The sequence below is a fragment of the Dermacentor variabilis genome, chromosome 9 (assembly GCF_050947875.1).
Source record: "Dermacentor variabilis isolate Ectoservices chromosome 9, ASM5094787v1, whole genome shotgun sequence".
Classification (NCBI taxonomy): Eukaryota; Metazoa; Arthropoda; class Arachnida; order Ixodida; family Ixodidae; genus Dermacentor; species Dermacentor variabilis.
Genome location: NC_134576.1, coordinates 79,100,106 through 79,124,191, shown reverse-complemented (window position 1 = coordinate 79,124,191; position 24,086 = coordinate 79,100,106). Strand labels below are relative to the sequence as shown.

At 47.4% G+C, this 24,086-nt stretch overlaps 1 protein-coding gene across 1 annotated transcript in view; it reads right to left on the bottom strand.

Annotated features, from left to right (window-relative positions):
* The window catches only part of LOC142557008 (uncharacterized), a 246,240-nt gene that overhangs the window by 57,233 nt on the left and 164,921 nt on the right, over positions 1 to 24,086 (bottom strand). The window contains exon 21 of the mRNA XM_075668541.1: positions 9,713 to 9,793. Within this exon, the coding sequence (XP_075524656.1) occupies positions 9,713 to 9,793 (81 nt within the window). The remainder of the gene's footprint in view (positions 1 to 9,712; positions 9,794 to 24,086) is intronic.

The window sequence follows — 24,086 nt, the reverse complement described above, 5'->3', positions numbered from 1 at the left end:
CGCACGCATCTCATACACGCTTTACGCATTCTCACAGCACATCGCGTAAATCTCGTGCACTTCGTAAAAGTCTGCGTAGCACACCATACAGGTCTCGCACATTTTCTACGAGATCTCATTCAAAATGCAAAGCATATCGTAGACTTCTCGTCAAATCTTCCGATATGCATACAACTTGATTATTTCTCCTAGAAATTTTTCAATTTCAACATTTCAATTTCAATTTTTCAACATTTTTCAATAGGCTTACGCGAGTTTGTGATGCATTCCCTTCAATCCTAAATCTCGTTTTGCTACTAAGACAATGGAATATTCAATATCTAAATCCCGGTATTTCTGATCATGTGTGCAAGCGCCAAGCACAGTTAAGAGCACAGGGATTTTATCTGTTGTACGTCCCTTCACTTGAACTTGTTCTCCTGTATGGCCGTGGCGCTTCCCCACTGTGGAAGATTGGCCACGAATGGAATTTGAACGTTAAAGCAGAAATCAGGCATAAAATATCAAATAAATAAATAAAACAAAGCTATGGTGGGGAAGGGAAATTATTAGTCTAATATGGTAATTGATTGGTTCAATATTCAATTTTGGAATGCCGACGAAGCATTTCTGTGACTGAACCCAATAATAGAGGCTCCAAAAGATAGCTTTATAGGCACTGATAAATTTAGACCTGATACTGCGAAGCGGAATTTTGCTTACAATACAAGAAATGGTCTATCGTATCCGCTTCGCCACAAAATAAGCATAGAGGACCCGACCAGAAGTGCGTAGATCGAAGTTCAACGTAGGTATACGGCAGTGCACCAAGGGTGTAGAAGATGTCGCTAATCCACAGAGTTGGTAATTGCGGAGTCTAATACTGCCTGCCTAATGACACTCCTGCGAAATCTAGCAGCACTCACATGAGCAGTCAAAGGGCAATAAGGGAGAATCTGGCCACTTATCGATGCAATTTCATTTATATTTTGACCTTTAAGTACAGGCACTCAAACGCACGCTTCTCAAGTACGAAGGTACCAATAAATGAAAGGTCCTACTTTGTCGTTAATAATCCATCTTCCTCATCACTAAAGTCGTACCCCACTACTCGCTTATGTCTAAAACTAGCGACGTGCCAGAAGAGGATAAGTTCAAGTGGCCGTGGTCATTTGAAGAGGTGGTCGGACGGAAGTGTCGATAATGGGAGCCAGTTTTATCCTTGCATAGGAACTGTGTCTTCACGCCCATTGCGCGCGATTGCGAAATGGTGGTGGTTGGGCTGAAGAGAACGACGAGGCATGTCACCGCGGACAAAAACGCGTGAGGATGCTTGAAGGTTGTGGGGTTTCCACTCTGCGTGCGGCTATGGCTGAAGGCGAGCTCCGGATCTAGCCCCACGCAGTCGCGTTGTGTTACTCCCCAACCCGTAGCGCGGGAATCGCGGTTGCGTGGGGTTCGAACGAATAAGGCAACCAGCGGCTTCAACTGTAATAACGTTTATTGCTTCCGGCAATAAAGAACACTGGCAGAGGGACGTCCTCTCTGCAATAGTAATAAATAGCCTGGCCTTGTTGCCCGGGATAGTCAGGCAAACGACGTCACTCACGGGTTGCGGCAGGTACTCCAGTCCGGCAGGTTAGGGGTCCGGCTTCAGAGAGGGCCTCCCCCAGTCGCGCTGTTTTGTACCCTTTTACCTGGGTGAGGGGAATGTAATCCTCTCCCGTAAACTACCTGCCCGCCAGTCGAGGAGGAAGGGTGCGCGCGTCTCGAGAGCGAGGGAGAATCGGGAGAGGGCTAGTCCGCCTCTCGCGTGTCTATGCCGGCTCTCGGTGCGACGACGCTGGGGTAGATGGGCGCGTGTGCTCGCCACAAGGTATGAGGGTAGGAAAATGTCCTGCTTATTCGTGTGAGAAGAGGTTGGCGATGGACGCTAATTGTACATGGAAATGCCTAGACGCTGGACGAAAGATGGATCCCAAATAATCGGCGAGGCGAGGCCTTTCTGTCCCGAGGAGGGAACGGCCCGCTACGTGCTACGGCACGTTCAGATGAACCTCAAAGCACTCCGTGCAGACGGTTAACCAGAGAAGCTGAAATGTGCGTTCCTGATATTGATCACTGGGTAAATCCGGACGGTTAATTAGATAAGCAACGAGGTCACCGGGCAAACGGAGGGTGCATCCGTCAACCATCTCAGCTACATAGCAGGATAGTTCAGGGCCAGAGCACTGCCCAATCCCTCTCAAAAGCATCATTGCTTTGGCGGGCTGACAAAATATTTGGTTGCATGTTTTATGTTGTGAACACTTTGTTTCTTTCTATTTTCTTTAATAAAACATAAAACATGCAACCAAAGTGTTCACCTAAGGCAGAGCAGCACGATGGAAAGGTACGATACCCAATCCTCTGCGTAAGGCTGTGCAAGCCTTACGCAGAGCATGAACATGAGCCCACGCGTGTGCAAGGGTGATCGTGTTCTATATTAGATGTTATTTTTTTAAACCGAACCTTTTCCGAGCATGCTGTGTCAATCGAAGATGGCTTATCTGACCATTACCTTATTGTACTTTTCTTGCCGATTGTCAAAACTACCGTTCCTAAAACTGCCAATACCAAATCATTTAAAGATTACGCCAGAGCTGATGACGCCAGCATAGTTGCGCGTGATAGTGATGTGTGGTGATAGTGGTAGTGATGTGTATACACTTTGGACCGCATTTGTCACAATGTCCAGGCATTGCATAGATATTTTCATGCCCACTAAAACAAATAAAGTCAATAAAAGTAGGCCTTGGATGCCGCGTGGAATAGTACAATTAAAACGCGAAATCAAACTAATAAAAAACGAAGCATCCACGTACGGTCGTTATCTTGGAGTTCCAAAAAAAAAGCTGTCATTCGCCGTGCGTGATTCAATTTTTTTTTATTTTACCACAACCTTACCCAACATTATAAAAACGCCCCGGATAAGTTTTGTGGATACATTGGCAATAGCAAGAAGACTTATGAAAATTGCAGTTACTGGGACCAATTTTAATGACTTGAATGCCATCGCACAACATTTGAGCTCTTATTTTCATAGCGTTCTCTCCCGCGCACGATCAGGCCAATCTTTGAGTTCTGTAGTGTTTCAAGCGCACGAGGCGAACGTTATATCTTACCATGACATTGCGTCTATGTTACTCAATTTAAAAACCAAAACAAGTCCTGGCCCTGACAACGTCCCGAATGCGTTACTTAGGGAATACGCTGAAAGTTGTCGAGTTCTTAGATGTAATATTGAGAGCATCTTTGTTATGCGCGAAAGTGCCTAAGCCTGGAAGATAGCTCGGGTTGTTATGGTCTTTAAAAAAAGGGCGATCGGTTATTGCTCGAGAATTAGTGCCCCATATCATGAACGTCCTCTTGCTGCACATTTTTTGAGCACATGATCGCAAATCTGATTAATGAATTCTCAGATGAACACTCCATACTAACAAGTGCTCAACATGGCCTCACAAGGCTGTTCCACTACCACAAAATTAGTAACAATAATTGATTCAATTGCCAAAGCTTTGGACGCCAACGGTCAAATTTATGCAGTGTTCTTGGACTTCAGTGAAGCCTTTGATAGGATAATTCACAAAAAGCAAATTCTAAAATTAAGGAGCTTTAAACTTCCGGACTTCATAACTACCTGGATTACAGACTATCTGCATAATCGCTAACAGTATGTTTCAGTTGACGATCGCAACTCGAGATATCTACCAGTCACTTCAGGTGTTCCCCAGGGCATTGTCCTGGGACAATTGCTATTTTTTTATATATCAATGACATTGTTACCGTTGTCAAACCTGGAACACAAATAAGGCTGTTTGCAGATGACTGCGTTGTATTTTGTACTATTAAGTCAGAAGGAACACAACTCTCGCTTGAATAATATATTTTTGTGGTGCGAAGAAAGGGGCATGGCTGCAAACATAGATAAAACTGTCTGTTCGCATAACGCATGAAAAGAATCCCCTTGGAGTACGCGTATCAAATGGGATATGTATCGTTAGAAGTACCTTGGCGTAACATTGACTAATAATTTTTCTTGGAACATTCACATTGACAACTAAGAAATGCCCCCTCAAAAGTTAAGCTACTCACTTACCTAACCTATATCGTGCCGAAACTTGAATATGCTTGCAGTGCATGGAATCCCTAGTATAGGAATCCCATGCAATGTTTCTCTCAAATTTGTTAACGTTGACTTTAGTATAAAGTCAATGTTAACAAACTTGAGAGAATACAGGAAATCTGTTCGTTTTATGTAGTCCAACTTCAAAAGTGGGGATTCGCCGTCAGAGTTGATGTTGGCTAACGACATTCTTTCGCTTGATCGAAGAAGACAGAAACACAGGCTAGATTTTTTACATAATCTAAATAATCATAAATCGCCTCTGGACCCTTGACTACATGTAAGTCATCTCTCCCCGAGGTATACACGACACCATCGTCCGGATACGCTGACACCTATCTATGCTAGGACAGACAGCTATGAGTTATTTCCCTGGACTGTTTCTGAATGGAATGCCTGCCCCTTACAACATCTTACGGTGTTTTCATGGAAGTTCTTATTGTCCTTTATTTGCATAGAATGTGTTCTCCTAGTGTCAAAATCCCTTGCGTTTGGTGTGCAATTCCCTTGCCTTTTTTTACATAGTTTTGTTTGCACCGTTGATTGATTAAGGTATTGTGTTTTGATCTTTTCCATAAGTGCTTGTGTGAGCTATATATCATTGTAAAGTACAGACATGTACAAGGATAAGCGGACCTGTCTGGCATTTGTCCTTCGCACTAAGTTGCGCTAAAAGAAGACAATAAGATGCCCCTATTCTGCCATTAAACAATACGAATTAACAAAATTTCACTGAATAGCTATTTACTTATGAGAGTTCTCGGGTTTTCCGTGCCAAAACCTCGATATCGTTATGAGCCACGCCGTTACGACCAACTCCGGATTAATTTGTCCTCGACTGGATATTTACTGTGCCTCCAGTGTACGGGACCTAGCGTTTTTACATTTTGCCCCTATCGAAATGCGGCCCCCGTGGCCTAAATTTGATGCTGCAACCTCGGGCTTAGCAGCGCAGCGCCATAGCCGCTAAGCCCATCGCGGTGGGTTGCTTCTTAATTGCTTAGAACACTGCAGCTTATCCTAGTGGAATGAATTTCCAGAATGACTAGTATCGAGGTATGTGGTATCCAATTGGCCTTATTTGTCAACTATTGTTCCACTTGTTCCACGGGGGCGGCATTTCGATAGGGGCAAAATGTAAAAAAGCCATGTCCCGTGCACTGGAGGCACAGTAAATATCCCGTCGAGGACAAATTAATCCGGAGTTGGTCGTAACGGCGTGGCTCATAACGATATTGAGGTTTTGGCACGGAAAACCCGAGAACTCTCATAAGTAAAAAGCTATTCAGTGAAATTTTGTTAATTAGTTAAATCCCTCTCACGGACCAAAATTATGTTACGTTCAACAGCTTATTTTTCAAAGTATTGTTAAATGGCTAAATAGGGGCCTCTTATTGTCTTGCTTTAGCGCAACTCAATTTGAGGGCGAAGGAAAAATGCCAGAATGCCAGACAGGTTCGCTCATCCTTGTGTATGTCTGTACTTTTTCCTATTTTTAAATACCCGTAGTACTTGAAGATGATTGCCCGCACATAAACGAGATAACAGACAGTCAAATATGATTGATTTAAGCACCACAAGGCCACCCATAATAAACAGCTGTACTTATTGGTTCCTTCGGTCTTGACATCAAAAAGGCCCTGTGTTGCGTGTCCCACAAAAAGGTGTTTCGCCTGCTGTCTATGTAGACTGTGTATGTTGCTCTAATGACGGTAGAGACACCACGGAACTAGTAAAATATGCTCCAGAAAGGCGCCTATAAGCAATATTGGACTAATGTATTCGTCCTTTTTCCATGGTTTCACGCAGACTGAAAGTGTGTTGTGCAAGTGGTGCTCCCAGTTCACGGCTCGTGAAAGCAACTTACGATCCGCTCTACCTCGTCACGCGTAGATGGCTGCATATGTGGACTTCCAGCAACATGGAGTTGCACAATGTCCATCTACCTTAAGTAGGCATACCTTCAGGATTGTAATTCTTACAAAATTCTGGCAATCATGGCATTTATTCCTCACCGCACACACCACTATCCGCACTAGATTGGTCTGTATTTCCCGGCGGCACGTTATTAGGTTAACTCAAAGCGTGAAACGAAATATTACAATGGTAAGACACATTGAAACAATTTTTCGAGCGCAGCTCTTAGGCACCCGTTCCTGCTTTCAGCGTCGGTGTGCCTCGGCGTGGTTCCTCGGCAAACGAGCACTGCGAGCACAGCGAAAGACGAAAGCGAACGCGGGGCACAGCGGCAAGTGAAAGAAGGGCGCCAGTGCAGGAAATGGGAGGAGGAGCGGAGGGGAAACAGCCTGCGCATGCGCCGAGTTGCCGGCGGCAAAGGCATCCACAACCGCATGGGCGTGGGGCGTGAGCGCTGAGTGTGCGGTAACAGCTTAGGACGAGGATCACTTCTGCTACAAGGGTCGAGAGCGAGCGGCTACGAGTAAGGCTCGATTCTACGCTATCTTCGGTATTGTCGCCGCTGACACTGGTGGTATGATTTCCCCTCAACGAAGGGCCACTCTCGTTGTCGGAGGAAAAGCATAGTGCAGCGCAAGGCGGGCTGTGCGGGGGCGATGGCTACGACATGGCGCGAGGGTAGCGCATGTCGTCTGCGTGGAAACAAAGCGCGCTACTTACAGCGTTCTCTTCCTAATATAAACCGTGTACCTATATAATTGCATTGCAAGATATCGAAGCGAGAGATGAAAACGCGCATAGAGCTGCACTCACGTTTCGCATTATGGAATATCCTAATAATCGGTGAATTTTTTTTCGGTTAAAACGCAAATTATTTCAGTTAGAATATTCGTGGCAAAAGTAGTTACGCTTCTCAAATATATCTAATTTTCCGCGACCACCTGATTGTGTTAGCGACGTCTATACATTGGCCAAAATAAAATATGCGCTAAATTCAGCCTTTATTACAGGTCTTGTACGTAGCACAGAGGCGGAAAATGTAGACATAGTATGTTTTGGGGCATTCCTAGGAAGGTAATTTCAGGTTTTCTTCCGGGACCACTTCTTTTGAAATATTCCAAAGAAACACTACAATGCGCGCGGTACTACCTTGGTGTTAACTACTAAAGTTTAATTATTAACGTTAAATTATTATTAAAGTTAAATTAAGAAATATTTTGTGAAAGAGGCTTATAACGAAATCATGTCGAGACTATGCAAGAACGCAAGGTTTGATAGAATGGGCGAAATGTTTATTTTTTGGCAAGTTTTCAATTTGCAACTAATTTTCCGCTGTACTGAAATTCAAATGGCACCTCACAGACGCAAAAAAGTATGCGCTCAAAATATATTTAGAATATAGTCTGCAAGTAACGCTTATATACGTGCAGCTGTCTCAGCGCCACGCATGAGACAGCTGGCGTGGAATGACCAACCAGACTATGCGATATAGCGGGAGTTCTGTACCTACACAAAATTAATGTCCGGTATATTGGCACTTTGGATTTCAGTTATAATATTTTTTGTTAAACAAATGCATAGAGTACGAGCACTGTAATACAATGGCTCCCGGCCAGCTCCTTGGTGCAAATTGCTGACAAGGGCACAGTTTGGTGGGATTGGACTGTAGTAATCACAAAGTGTCTAGTTCAGTCCAGTCAGAAAGCTAGTCAATTAGCGCTTCATCTCATGCGTGAATCTGTTCAACGTAACTACGTCAGTGCCCGTTCACACTGCCTACCTTACACTCGTAAGGTAGGCAGTATGCCATAATTAGGTGCAATATCCCGATTAGATTATGAGGTTCTACTTGCCAAAACCACTTTCTCATGAGGCATGCCGTAGTGGGGGACTCTCGAAATTCGGAACATTTAGGCTTTTTTAGCGTGCACCTAAATCTAAGTGCACGGGTGTTTTCGCATTTCGCTCCCATCAAATGCGTCCTCCGCGGCCGGGATTCAATCCCACGACGTCGTGCTCAGCAGCCCAACGCCACCACCACTAAGCAACTACGGCGGTTTGGTGCAATATTTCATAGCATATCGACAGTCCACGAGAAAACTAGGGGAGGTGCGAGCTGTTAATGCCTTTTGCGGTGACCATTTTTACTTGCTAATCTGCAAGTCGCGATTGCCCGTATCATATTTTTGTACTGTCAGGCTGTCCGCGCGTAGGAAATGTTGTCAATTCTAGAACCTGTACTAGCGCAAGCGATAAAGCAGGAACGTTCAACGACTTATGTATGTATAATCCACGCGTCTCAGCATTACATCACATTTCGACACTCAACTGATGTGCTCGCCGTTCTTGCGTTTCTTCAGGAAGCTTCTTAGGTCATGCATTCAGCACTAACACTTTTTTCAGCCTCTAAGCAATGTGACACCTCCGGATGTGATTAAGTGATGCGCGCTTGTAGGTGTAGGTGAAGGTGTTCTTGCTGACTGTTTAATCAGATGGCATGCGCTCTGGAACGTGCATGAGCACCAACAATGACGCTGTGAAGTGCCATGAATGTGACCTTCTATAATTGCTAATAGCCCGCGTGTCTGGCCGGTAGATTTTAATGATATAGGATTGTGCTGTCCGCAATTGTCATGCATTTTTGCAGCGAAGCCATTATGCGCTAGGTTCTGGCTGCTTGTGTGCCTAGGCGGAAAACATGGCGGCCAGCCCAGACCTACAGCATGAAGCAAAACCCTATCACCGCGTGGGCCCAAGCTGCGTTTAATCGCGAGAAGTGTCAGAACGTATTGGGATAAAAAATATCGTAATAGAAAGAGTAAATCCAGCATAGACACGCCATGGGTTCTATAGGCAAACCACGTAAGCTTATTCGAGTTCCCTTTCACTCGTGCAATGGGCATGTCGCGTGCGGTGAGGACTGCTGAAGAACAGCGCACCTGCGAAGGACAGCCTCGGGACAGAAGTGGTAATTTGCGCGGCGACACCGAGCGGCACGTATTACGGACAAAGATCGTGCCGCCAACGCCAAGCGTACGCACCTTTGGTTGGATCACCCCTACTGACTCCACTTGCATCGTAATTGTGGGTGATTTCAACAAGGACGTCTCTCGGCCAGGTGGAAAGTGGTTCGTGGCGTGCCCACAACACGTCATCGGTCGTGTATAGGTCGCGCATTGGCCAAGAGCCTTTCCAGTGCACCACAAAGCCACTGGCCGTATGTCGTAGCAATCAAAGCGATAGCCACCTTAGTGACCAAATATTAAATTTAAAAAATAAAACAGCAGAAGAATAAAAGAAAACAATGAGTATCAGATATTATTGTGGTGCGCCTCATATTTAATCAACATATTGTCAGCATATTTGTCGCCATATATACAACTCCGTTGGTCATCCCCGGTTACAGAGTAGAATAGCTCTGCAACTTCTTTTTCTTTACTGGGCCGAACGTGACCGTCACATTGTCGGGGCGGTGAATGGATATCTGTGTGAATGACATGCCGCAGGAACGGCGGCGCATCGTGCATGTGTGTCAACAGCCTTGATTGAAAATATAGCTGTAACGGTATATAGGAAGCTATTTTTGTTGCTTTGTTGCACCTTCACTATCAGAGCAGAAAATAAACACTGAAATAAATAGATAATTCTTACCACTTCGGTGAGCGTTTCATTTTCGACAAGCTTAATGCCCCTCTTTCTGCATCCGTCGAACGGTTCGATTTTGAGGCAACGCTGCAACAAACCCGAACAATTTGTGAAATACAGACGATATCCAACACTGTCAACTGTACATTTACTTTTAAGGGACACTTCCAGTGTTCTGTACCAAGAGCTATACCAAGTACAAGTACAAATGTGCTGTACTTGTACTTGGTACAGAAGCTTCGCCGTAAATGCCGACCCTCGGTCAGTGATGACGAATGACGGTGCGCCATGCTGATACTGCTGCTTACTCTTGCCTTAGCACGTGACAATATATATAGTCGATGCTCCATTGGGAGAGGGAACAATGCCACCTGATGTTATGAGCCAGCGTTGCATGCCCAGCAAGAACGGCGATTAAAGACGATGAAGTCAAAGATCTCGCGCCAGCTGTTGAACCGTCCTTCTTGTGTCTGACATTTTCGTGTCTGGCTGCTGATTATATATATATATATATATATATATATATATATATATATATATATATATATATATATATATATATATATATATATATATATATATATATATATATATATATATAAACGAAAATGTCAGCCACAAGAAGGACGGTTCTCCAGCTGGCGCGAGATCTGTGACTTCGTCGTCTTTAATCGCCGTTGTTGCTGGGCACGAAACACTGGCTCAAAACACCACAAAACATCAGGTGGCATTATTCCCCCTCCCTATGGAGCATCGACTCCATGCTCAAACACAAAACGTACACGGGAACTAAACAAATTAGGTAAGACAAAAAAAGAAAGGAAACGCGCTAGCACACATACAGAAATGCACACGGAAAAATGTGTTGTCAGGTCGGGCACAAAAAAAAAAACGCTTCGCAATTATCTGGAAGACGACGCGACGACAGCAAAAAAAAAAACAGGTTCTTTCACTAGTACACTTCACCATGTAAAAAACGGCTTGAGGCGGACGACATGTACTGTCTGCGCGTGGTAAACGGCGCTTGGGCGATGGCAGGTCTACGTCTGCAATCGCTTCGTAGTTCACGTCACTTACACGCCTTAGTATTGTATATGGTCCGAAGTACTTGCTCAGGAGTTTCTCGCTGAGACCTCGCCGTCTATTGGGTGTCCAAAACCAAACTTGGTCACCGGGCTCATAGGTAACTTGTCGATAGTGGAGATTGTACTTTATTGCATCTGTACACTGCTGCTGTCTTATGTGCACACGGGCCAGCTGACGCGCTTTCTCGGCGCGCTGAATGTACTCCTCGACGTCAGGAGCTAACTGGTCGAGCTGGTCGGTAGTTTCATATGGAATCATGGCGTCTAGCGTAGCTTGGTCATCTCGACCATAAACGAGGCGGAATGGCTTGAAGCGTGTAGTTTCCTGCGTGGCAGTGTTGTATGGAAACGTTACGTACGGTAGCATTTCGTCCCACGTTTCGTGCGGCACATCCACGTACATAGCGATCATGTCTGCCAGTGTTTTGTTTAGTCTTTCTGTCAAGCCGTTAGTCTGAGGGTGGTATGCAGTGGCCTTTCGGTGACTCGTGTAACTCAGCTTGAAGATGTCGTCCAGAAGCTTCGCCGTAAATGCCGCCCCTCGGTCACTGATGATGAATGACGGTGCGCCATGCCGAAGCACAATGTGATGCATAAAAAACTGGGCAACTTCAGATGCTGTCCCGCGTGGTAGTGCCTTCGTCTCAGCGTAATGCGTCTAGTCAGTCACAACAATGATGCACTTATTGCCGGAGGAAGACAAGGGAAATGGTCCAAGAAGGTCCATTCCAACTTGATCAAACGGCCTACGCGGAGGGTCGATGGGTTGTAGAAGGCCTGCAGGCTTGAAGGGTGGTGACTTGAGGCGCTGGCATTCACGGCATCCTTTCACGTAGCGTTTGACACAAGCAGTCAATCTAGGCCAGTAGTACAGTTGCCGTACCCTGTCCAGAGTCCTTGCATAGCCCAAGTGACCAGATGTCGGCTCGTCGTGGAAGGCTAATATGATGTCACGAAGGGCTTGAGGTACTACTAGAAGATGTGGTTTGTCGCCAGCACCTGTGTTTCTTTTGTACAAGTGCCCCCTCGTAGGCAAAATGACGACAACCGTCACGAAATAGGGCGAGGAATGGACGCCATACCGCCTTCTAAGTTTTCGATGACGGGGGTCTTAACTCAGCGTCCGATCGCTGTTTAGCGAGCAGATCCGGCCCGCTGAGGGCTCCCAGAAAGGCGCTGTCGTCTTCCTCGTCAGGATTCTGAGATTCAACAGGTGCTCGGGATAACGTGTCAGCATTTTCATGTTTTCTGCCTGACTTGTAAACGATGGTGATGTTAAATTCCTGGAGTCGCAGACTCCAACGTGCCAATCGTCCAGAAGGGTCTCGGAGGTCGGTCAACCAGCACAAAGCGTGATGATCGGTCAAAACTTTAAATGGCCGCCCGTAGAGATACGGCCTAAACATTGTGGTAGCCTAAATAACCGCGTGGCACTCCTTCTTTGTGGTGGAATAATTGGACTCTGCGCGTGACAGAGTGCGGCTCGCGTAGGCGATAACTCGTTCAGTCCCGCCTTGCCGTTGCACCAGGATAGCTCCGAGACCGATATTGCTGGCGTCAGTGCGTGCTTCTGTGATAGCATCCGGAGAAGACTGCTGCCGTAGCAGCTTTTCCCGCTCCAACCGATAAGAAAAGTGAGCGACGATTTTTGGGCTTGTGTGCATATTATCGACGCCTAATTGAAAATTTTTCGAAGATTGCAGATCCGCTATTTCGCCTTACGCATGACGACACGCCATTCCTCTGCACTGAAGAACAACAGACCGCCTTTGCGGAGCTACAACGACAATCGACGTTGTAGCTCCGCAAAGGCGGTCTGTTGGAGCTCCTGCTGCCCGGAGCGGTTTGGTGCATAGATTAGCTTACCCCGCTCCTCCACCAGTTTGTCACGCGCTAAGGCAAGAGTAAGCAGCAGTATCAGCAGCCAGACATGAAAATGTCAGACAAAAAGGACGGTTCTCCAGATGGCGCGAGATCTTTTACTTCGTCGCCTTCAATCGCCGTTCTTATATATATATATATATATATATATATATATATATATATATATATATATATATATATATATATATATATATATATATATATATGTATATATACATATATTGCCGGCCTTACTCGGCCACAGTTTCCAATGCTGCTTGCGATTACGCTACTTAGCATGGGGTATCGAGTCCATGTAACGCCGCTGGTGAGCCAGCCGAATGCGCAACCAGCATTATATGGCGTGTGGCGCTGAGTGTTGCACCAGGGTTGCAGGTCTGGCTAACCATTATCCAGTATCAGCTTACAACATACGGCTGGAGATCATGTACAGTAAACAGCCGCTCTGCCCTAAGATATCAATCGTCGTTGCAGTTGTGCTCTTCGGTCTTCTCGAATGAGTAAAGCTCAACGAGATACCACATGCATTGCAGGTCTTTGTTGCGCATCTTGCTCGTAGGAGGTCTTCGATGATGATGACAGCGGTATTAGGCACCTCCCTGAACGCCGGGCGACCGGCTACGCATTTGGTGAATGGCTGGCACAAAATTTAGGACATAGTATGCTTTTGGGCCACTTCTACGAAAATTATTGCAGGTTTTCTTCCGTGACGACTTCCTGGATGTGACTCCGATGGATGAGGAATGAGATGCTTCCTCACCCATCATATTGTGACGTGGTGGTGACGTTGAAGAACACAGTAGCAATACTGTGAAAGACAAAACTAACTTTTATTTGGCGAACCTTTGCCCACAAAAACAGGCTACACTTATATCACAACGATAGCGGCGAATACGGTCGGCGTTTGTCGAAAATCTGATCAGCGGGTCAAGCGCGTCGGCTATTAAACATCTGTCGTCGAATGTTCCAGAGTAATTGCTGGGATCCGCGTGCCTTCCACAAAGTTCTACATTATTCGCGTCGCGTACACACGCAATCAGATTACACAAGGCTCGGCCACAGACAGCGGATGGAAGCATCGATAACATTCCAGAAACTTCCGATACATGGAGGCGTGTCCTACGCTGTGCGATAACATTTGTTAGGAGGGGAAACGTGTCCCCCGATAAAGACAAACAAGTACACGTGTCAATGTCGTATATATTGTCACGGCATGTTCTTTTAAGTAAACTCCGCAAGAAGCCTGACAGAAGACCAGTAAGACGGCCAGCTTCAGTTAGACAATCAGCTGGAATCGAGCGCGCACTAGTAGTTCACACTCTTCCTCTTCCACACTTCACCGTGCCAGCGCCGATAATCTCCAGTAAAATCACGCCCCGCATAGAAAGGAACCATCCTGGCAACCTAGGGAAAACAGCATCGTTGGACCGGGGCATGGTTTAAGCCAGGCTACAAGAACTATTTTGCACCCTCGGCAACGGTAAACAGAAGATGACTTGAGCTGCTCAATGACATAGCTCACGGGTGTTGCTTGATCCATTATGTGGTAGGTGGCATGTTAGTTTGAGAGAAACTTAGTGGATTGTCCTGGAAGAGTGGCCGGGTCGCGAAGCCAAACAAACGTTCCGGGGGAATAGTGGGCACTGGGGGGCGGATGCATCATGGCGAGACTTTTGGCGCCGCTGATTGTGGCTGTTGAACGTGCGAACGACCTGGCGACATTCTTGAGCATAAGCAGCAGCTTCTGAAAGAGGTGTCACTTCAGAAGCGTGGGAACGGTAAAGGAGAATGGTGTCTATGAAGCAGGAAGGTTATCGACCATAGATAAGAAAGGAAGGAGAGAAGCCGGTGGCATTTTGTGGGGCCGAGTTCTAAGTTTGAGCGATAAAAGGAAGCACCCGGTCTCAATTAGAGTGATCGCACGATGCATACATCGCTAGCATGTTACCCAGCATACGATTGAAACGTTCCATCATACAGTTAGATTGAGGATGGTATGCGGAAGCGGAGCGGCGAACGATGTTACCTGCCTTTAGCAGGGCCTCTATAGAATTGGAAATAAAGCATTGGAAACATGGTCACTAAGTAATTCACGTTTTGCACCACGTCAGAATCAGGTGGCCAAAAAGGAAGCAAGCGACGTCTTTCACGGTGGAAGCCGGCAGTGCAGATGTTTCTGCGTATCGTGTGAAGTGGCAACAATGATCCACCGGTATCCAGTAAGAGTGCCCGGAAGGTGGCACTCTTGTTTCAACACGGCCGGAAAGTCTTGGCAAGGCAGGGTTAAGGTTGCAGGGGAATAGCAGAACTCTGAGGAGGAGTCTTGCGGCGTTGACACGTAGCGCATGAATGGACGTACTGTTGAATCAGTACATGCCTCGCCGGTAGTATTTGAAACGAATACGAGAGTATGTTGTGAAGACGCCAGAGTGGCCGCAGTAGGGGCCTTTGTGAAAAGCTGCGCAGATCTGAGCGCAGATGACGGGGAATAAGGAGGAGCCATCGACGGTCGTCGGTGAGGTCATGCCGTCGATACAATACCTCTTCGCAGGTGCAATGTGTTGTGCTTGACGAAGAATGGTGCGTGAGATACTCAGGTGGGGGATCTTTACACTGCTCGACCGGCATGTCATTGAAGTCAAGAGCTGAGAAATGGCAGGTGGAAATTAGTGAGTAAAAAGGATCAGGAGGCAGCATAGATTGGGATTGGGTGTCTGCCTCCGAATATTTGTGTCCAGAGCGATAAATGACACCGATGTCATACTTTTGAAGGCGGAAAGCCCTTCGATTTAAGCGGCCAGTGGGGTCGTTCAAAGACGACAACCAGCAAAAGGCATGGTGGTCAGTGGCAACGTCAAAATGAAGACCATAAAGGTAAATACGAAATTTGCTTATTGCCTGAACAATCGCCAAACATTCTTTTTTCTTCAGAGAGCTGAATTATGCCTTCGTTAGAGTACGGCTGGCATATGCGACATCATTCTCGTCAAAGTGGCATTTTACGTTGAGCGAGAATTGCCCGAAGTGCGACACCGCTCTCAGTACGACACCGCATCTCAGTACGCACAGTGGGATCAAAGTGGCGCAGTAGTCGAAGGGGACGTGAGGAGCCGGCGGAGCCGGTGAGAGTCACACGAAGAGGACCATACAGGTAAATGCCAACCACTTTAAGTGGCTGTGACGAACAAGGAGCCGGTTGAAATTGTCCGGTTGGAGCTGATGTAGGGAGCTTTCGACGCTGACATTGGGCGCAGGAAGCAACACACCTCTCTACACTGGCGACAATCCAGGCCAGTAGAAGCAACCTTTGAAGCGGTCGTAGGTTTTCTGAAAACCAAAGTGACCAGCAGTCATGTCGTCGTGAGGAGCCTGCAGGACATAAAGCACGTAGAGAGCGTGGCAGGACAGCAACCTAGCGTTGACCGTCAGGGTGATAGACATGACGGTACAGGACGCGGTTGTCAATCTTAAATTGCGTCAGCTGTCGAAAGGCGGGCGTTAGGCGGGCGCGAAGCTCCTTGAAGGTGGTCTATGATGCGCCGACAGTAAGAGTCGGCAAGTTAATGACAGTGGAATAATTTGTTGTGTGGAGGCATCTCGTCGACAGTGGCCAACAAGAAAGCATGTGAAGAGGGATCGTGCGAAAGCTTGTCACGGATGGCAGTTGGAGGTCCATTGCATGGTGTCGTAGGAAGCGGAGAATGAGAAAGCACGTCTGCATCTGTGTTTTTTCCGCACTTGTAGGTAATAGTAAAGTCGTATTCTTGCAGACGAAGAATCCACCGACCAAGTCGTCCAGACTAATTCTTCAGCGTTAAAAGCCAGCATAATGCATGATGGTCTGTAACGATCGTAAAATGGCGGCCGTGAAGATAAGGTCGAAACCAAATGATAGCTAGGCATTTCTGCTCCGTGATGGTGTAATTCTTTTCGGCGTTTGTCAGAACACGACTTGCGCATGCGGCGACTCTCTCACCTAAAGTGTCTTCGCGCTGTAGCAGAATGCCACCAATGCCAGACCACTAGCATCCGTATGCAGAGCAGTAGGAGCAGCTTCATCAAAATGGCGTAGTACAAAGGGAACATTAGAACCCAGTAATTTGTGCAGAGGTGACGCGCTATTGAGGCGAAGCCTCGTATGAATCGGTGACGTAAATCTTTGGTCTTTTCGGGACGGAGGAAGTGCCGAACTGCCAAAATCCTGTCAGGATCAGGACGAATGCCATCTTTGCTCGCAATGTGACCTAGTACCTTGATCGTCTTGCTCGCAAAATGGCATTTCTTGTTGGTGTTTAGCTGCACTCCAGCAGTGGCAAGGCACGTGAGAAATTCATCCAGACGTTGCAGGTGCTGAGATAAGGTTGACGAGAAAACAACAATATAGTCAAGATAGCACAAGCAAGTCTTCCACTTCACACCACGAAGAACGGTGTCAATCATGCGCTCGAACGTTGCGGGCGCATTGCAGAAGCCGAATGCCATGACATTAAACTTGTAGAGCCCATCTGGTGTTGATAACGCTGTTTTCTCTTTATCGTCCTCATGCATAGGTATCTGCCAATAGCCGGAACACAGATCGATGCTGGAGGAGTACGCGGCACCCTGTAGGGAATCGAAGGAATCGTCTATTCGCGGCATAGGGTATACATCCTTGCGTGTGATCTTGTTAAGTGCTCGGTAGTAGATGTAAAATCGAACAGAGCAGTCTTTTCTTCCGAAGCAAAAGAATGGGGGAAGACCAAGGGCTAGCAGAGGGGCATGTTATGTTCCATTGGAGCATGTCGGTGACGTTCTCATCAATGACTTTCATCTCGGCTAGCGATACCCGATATGGGCTACGGCGCACGATGGATGTACCATCTGTCTCTATCCGATGCGTCGTAATCGAAGTCTTTCCCAACGTAGCTGAATGCGCGTCAAACGAAGCTTCATGTTTTTGGAGCAAAGTAAGCAATTGTTGTGACTGCGAAGGGGTCAGGTCGGAACTGATGGTAGCTGCAAGAGCTGAAGGAGATGCGGCTCGTCCGGTACAAGGAACTTCAGAGGAAGCTGGTTTAAAGGCAACAACAGATATAGACTCCGACTGAAGGGCGCAAGCCAATGTAGTGCCTTGAGGGATGAGAATCTTTTCAGATGTCGGGTTTGTAGCGTAGAGAAGTGCAGAGCCATGATCAAACCAAACCAGTCCTGATGCAAAGGATATCCCTCTTGCGACACAGCGTGCAGATGGTAATACGATCACGTCGTCGCAGTCAATGACGTCAGACGTGATGGTAACGATGCTTTGATGGCGAGGGGTTAGCGTGGTATCTTCTGCAGCAAGCAAGTGAAGTGGTGCGTCATCTGCACAAGTGAATAGGTCGTGTCGGTCATGTGGAGAACGCTGTTGCCCGAAGCAAATGGACGCTGAGGCCGTAGAAAAAAAATCTCATCCCAACATGAGCTGTTGGGCACACGAACTGCACATGGCGATAGGTCGAATGGCTGCCGCTTGAGCAGCGAGTAGCGAAGGTCCATCATAGGGAGTCGTAACTTTCCGAAGTCGCGAACACAATTCACGGTGAATAACTGAAACACTAGGACCAGTGTCTATCAAATCTTCTACTTGTACACCTTCTACTACAACCAATATCATATTGCACCGACGCGATGGAAGAATTTCTGTCCTGTCGTTTGATGCAGCTTTTCCTCCAAAAGCTGCACAATTCAGTTTTCCGGACGACGCTCGGCGAATTGAGAAGCAGGTCTCAGTCGGGACGTAGAGCGGCGAAGGGGTGACGGCGAGCGGCGTCTCGGAGGATGGTATGTCTGAGCCGTCTCGGATGCTACAGTAGGCGATGGAGAGCGGCCGCGCGGTGGAACATAAGGACGGCTTTGGTCGTGGAAGTTCTCTAGACGTTGGAAAGTAGCTGCGGGCGAAAAGTCATCCCGTTCGTATACGTCATATCCGCGACGCTCGTCTTGCTGGCGCTTGCGGCAAAAGCGTGCTATGTGGCCACGATAGCCGAAGTAGTAGCAGATGGGACGAGGAGGACGCCACTGCGGATAGCTGGTTTGCGCAGGTGCGCTGGTATTCATGAAACCCATGTGGGCCGGTGTTGGTTTTCGAGGCATCGGTGGAACGATGACTGGAGTAACTGCGGCTACTTGTGCGTACGTTGGTGGGGCCCTAGGCGTTAGAAGGACCGTGTACGCTGAACTAGCCATGGACGCCAAATCCTCGTTCATAACGTCTCGCAGGTTGGTAGCCGAGGCATGAGAAGGCATAGGCTCTGCGGCTAAGATACTGTAGCTCTTCTCGAATTATTGCGCGTATCGTTGCTCGTAACGTAGGGTCGTCGGCTGTAGTGTTTGCAGTGGTGTCTGGCTGCAACCATACTGATTCGAGTTCGTCAAGGCGCTGGCAAATACTGACGATATCAGCGACGGTAGCGGGGTTCTTGATGGCTAAAGCATTGAAAGCAATAGCTCCGATGCCTTTGAGGATATGGCTAACCCTGTGGGATTCGCTCATGGCCGTGTTCACGCGTCGACAAAGAGCAAGCACATCCTCGATCTACGAGGTATAAGATTCCCCTAGTTGTTGCTTGCTAGTGTCGAGCGTCTTTTTTGCGAGGGCGGAACGAACAGCCGGTGTGCCGAAGATTTGGCGTAGCTGCTGTTTGAAAGCGCCCCAGTTCGTGAAATCAACCTCATGGTTGAAAAGCCAAGTCTTCGCTACTCCTGTCGGATAAAAGGCGACGTGACGTAGCTTGGACGCATCGTCCCGAAGGGCATGCAGGTCAGTGAAAAAAATTGGAGGACGCTTAAGCTTCGCCTTCAAGAGTGGAACGCGACAGCGTTCCCGTCGACCCGCCTAGGGGTATTGGGCTACGGCGCAACGTCTACGCGTCCCGCATCGGACGCGGTGAGCGTCGAGCAACGCAGCGTTCGGCGCGACAACGAAATGTGCGCCTGAGCAAGCGACGCACGCCTGAGCCTTAGAAACAGCTCGTTTCTAAGGCAACACCGCGTTCACTAGAGGCGCTTTTGTACCGCTTTGAAGCATCGAACTCGTGGCTCAGTGGTAACGTCTCCGTCTCACACTCAGGAGACCCTGGTTCGATTCCTACCCAGCCCATCTTGGAAGTTGCTTTTTATTTATGAAGTGCCTGCCGTGATTTATCGCTCACGGCCAACGCCGCGGACGCCGACGCCGACACCGACACCGACGCCGACGACACCGGCTTTTCTGCGACACGAGCTCCTTAACGCTATCGCGTTAAAATGAAAATAAGAGCAACACAGGAGGAAGGAGAGTGCAGACGTGGAAGCATCGGCTCCGTTTCTTTTTCCAAGCTCCGCTCGCCAATTTTGAGAGTACAGCAAAAAGAAGCATACCACTGGATCCGCGAAGCTACTGCGAATCTACTGACACCAAGATTCGAGGTGGGGCTTGTATTTTCACAATTTTACGGAACTTTTTCTGCACTTACACGCAGAGTTGAGCTTAGCAGAGCTAAGCTTAGTGAGGAGTAGGGCCTTTGTTGGGCCTAGCAAGCCCACCTGCCCGCAGGCGTGGCTGATACAAGCATGGAAGATGAAGATTTTGCTGGAAATTAAGGAAACAATACTCAAGACGACTTCGGCTGGCAAGTAATGGCTGGCCGAAGATCACGAGCTAGCACGAAGGCTGCGGACAAGGAGAGCATATTGCCACGTAATCAGCGAGAGCATGGCGTCAAGGGAACCGCCATCGGCGAAATGGTTAAGAATCGGATTATAAAAGCATCGAGGATGCCTCGACTACTTGAGGAGCACAGAAAGATAATTATACGACCTCGAGAAGGGCTTAACTTGAACAACGTGAGCACCACCACGATTGGTTCCGCAGTCACCGAGGCGTCCGGCCTAACGGAAGAGGAGGCCCGTGAAGATGTCTGCCAAAACTTACTGAAATATCATCGCAGTCAGCACACCTAAGCCCGAACATGCTGCGAAGTACGTTAGAATCAAGTCTTTCAGGATTATGGAAGCGGAATACGAGGCAAATGCATACGAAGCGGCACCACATGCCACATGCAAAGCCGTCGTCCGAAGAGTGGACATCAGAGACTCGCAAGCTATGATAAGAAACATCGTGCATGACTTGAACCTGCTTGCGCTGGCTGCCAACCGTATCACGGCGTCGGGATCGGTTATACAAAAAATGGAGGCTACTTTTCGCTGGACTCAAAGTGCCCAATTTTGTCAGGTGCGGATCCACGCTAGTGAAATGCTACCTTTAAAGGAAGCAATTCGACGTCGGCTTCACCTGCGGAAGGGTCGGGCACCGCTCTGATGTGTGTCCAACACATGACTTTGTTCAGTGCAGGCGTTGTGGAACTCGCAACCCAGGAGATGAACATGTGTGTGTACCGAAGTGTAAATTTTGGGAAGGCGATCACCCTACCGGCGAGAAGTTTTGTAAACAAAGAAACAAAGAGAGCGCAACAGGACTCGGTCGTCAACAAGAGCGCAGTCGGAGGCGCAACAGCAGGCGCTCAACTATCGCCCCGAGGGCAGGGAGCACTCACGCTACAGGAGTCGCACCAGACGCAGGCATCCTTCACTGTCCAGGGAGAGAAGGCGCTCCAAGCCAAAGGAAGCGCAGGTTCGCTTCGTACAAAGGGACTTAATACCAGGCGAGAAGAAGGCGCCAGGAACCACCTGGGCTGACACAGTAAAAGGTATGGCGAGGGTTGCTAGGAACGCAGGACGCAGGAAAAGACATGGCGTTGAAATGCTCGGCAGCCAAATCAGAACTCTTGGTCACTAAGCAACGCAGAAATGGTCGTAAACCAAGAGGTTGGATTCCGGAAGATGAGCCAAGAGTGTGCTTATACACTCATGAAGGATTCACAATCAGGCTAGTTGCAAAAATCAAGGTTCTTGGGTAACACATAGACGGAAACAATGCTAACTATGGAACAATACAATATATCTCGAATAAAACAGATGAAGTGATTAGGTTACTAAGGAGAATTACCAATAGGCGCAGAGGCTTAGGAGAAGACAGCGCTTTGAGGCTAATACACGCCTTTACTCTCTGTCGCTTCACTTATGTGGCTGGATTATTCAAATGGAAGCAGGCAGAACTGAAGAAACTTAATGTAATGCTCAAGAAGCTCGTTAAAGTAGCCCTAGGGATACCCAGTAACGCCGCAACCAACGAACCCATGAGTCTAGGGGTGCACAACACAATGGAAGAAATCGCGGAGGCCCAACAGCTCGCGCAACACGAAAGATTGACAAAATCACGAGCTGGCAGGAACATATTACAGGCAATAGGTGCACAACTGAATACATCAAGGAGCCCAATAGAGGCTGATGTAGAAATAAGGAGTGACGTTAGGAACAAGATCGGAACCAACCCTCTCGCCAGAAACATGCATCCAGAATATAATGTCGAAAGGAGAAAGGCAAGAGCTAAAGCACTCTTGAATGAAATAGAGCAGCAGAACCAACTGGCAGCTATAGTTGATGCCGCCTGGCTGAAAGGTAAAGAAGCATATACGACCATTGTCTCAAATTATCAAGTGAAGGTCCAAGACGCTATCACTAACAAGCTAACAAGCGGCAATTGCTCTAGCCATCAGGAGCAATAAGCAGGCCTGCATTTATAGTGATTCGAAATCTGCTATAAAGTGTTTTGATAACGGATACGTAGCTGGAGTCAATCCCAATGTTTCTGAAAACATTGGCATTATGAGAACCGAAATCCGATGGTTTCCTTTGCACATGGGAAAGTGGACGAGACTCGGGTAAACCTCAATGATGTTGCTCATGACTTGGCACGAGGACTTGCTAACCTGACAGTCACAACCGAGCCGTTCACCATCAAGCCAGGGAATCTAGCGATCATTTAATAACATACACTCACATTACCAAACACTACTATTTAGGACGCAGGAAATTGAACTGGGCTCAGGCAATCTCACTGCGCTCATTGCAAACAGGCACATATCCCACACCGTACACCATGGACTGTAACGATTGTAATGGGTTCATTGGAATCAGACATATGGTTGCGGAGTGTCCCGCGACTCTCCCCAACCTCGTTGAAGAATAGACACAGTGGGAGAAAAGGATTTAAAGCCCATTGCTTCAGGACCAACAAAGGGCCATCCAGAGGGCCCATGATGTCGCTGAAAAGCTTGGCCTGTCAGTGCCAACGTGGGAGCTTAAGAAGTCGAGCCTCCGGACCTCATTACAATAAAAGTAAATAAATGGAACGGGGGAGGATAACTACGTTTCCGTTGACACGAGGGAAGGAGTGAGATAACGGTCGCTGTGCAGCACTACTGCGTGTGCCGCCATTGTAGCGGGGAAGAGGGCAAGTTCAATAGGGCGTCGGGGGGCACAATAGAGAAGCGGCCCGCAAGGAAGGCAGAAAAGCGGCAGCTCTGGAAAGTAACACAGTCACAATACACATATGCAAGGCAAGACCCGTTCCGGCAACTTTGTGGTCCAGCTGAGGCACGGAAAAAAATTTCTATAAAGAATATACGCGCGGGATTCGCAAAACAAGTACGTCACAGGGCTTAGATTTAGGGAGCCGGGATAAGGAGCCTCCATGTGGGGCAGTTTTCGAACGTTTAGCGTTCAACTGACGCCATGTCAGCTCGAGCAGATTCCCAGAAGGGGTAATAAGTAACTCACAATGAATACGTGGGTGGCAGGGCGTAGGAAACTGGATTCATTAGTTTTCCGCTCGCCCCCTTGAGGCGCACGCAGAGGGAGCAGCAAGCAGTGAGCCGCGTAAATGTTGGGTGTGCGAATCTTCAAAACTTTTGAATAACCAATCAAGTAGTGGCTTATTCAATTCGTTCTTCGAGTAGAATAGTCACCATTTCTAAATCCTAATATTTTTCCAATACTTCTCAAATAATAAAAATGTCGACTGCGCCAACGTAAAAATTACATTGGAGCAAAAATGCAGTAAATTTTCACTACCGCTGGTTTAGTGTAGACATAAAACGTGACTCAACTGTGGAAGTTATGTTCTCATGGCTGCGTACCTCGCTTGCGTAGTCACAATGGACGGGCTGTACAGCAATTCCTCACACGCTGTGAAGAGACTTGTGCATATTAATGAACTACTTGTTTGTACCTAATGCCATATTTGTGTTTTTAATAAAGAACGTTTGATAACGTACTATGAACACTGGGATAGAAGCATTATTTTTAAGTGTAACAGCTACTTGTTAATGAATATTCGAAAAGTAGCCATTATTCGATTCGATTGGCTTCTGCCACTATTTGTCTCGATTTCAAAAATATCTTTTCGCACCACCCCACAAAAGAGCGACAGAACAGAGGATTATTTGTAGAAAACACTGGGAATAGCTAGTACCCAATATCAAAACAAAGAGAAAATTTTTACGTTGCGG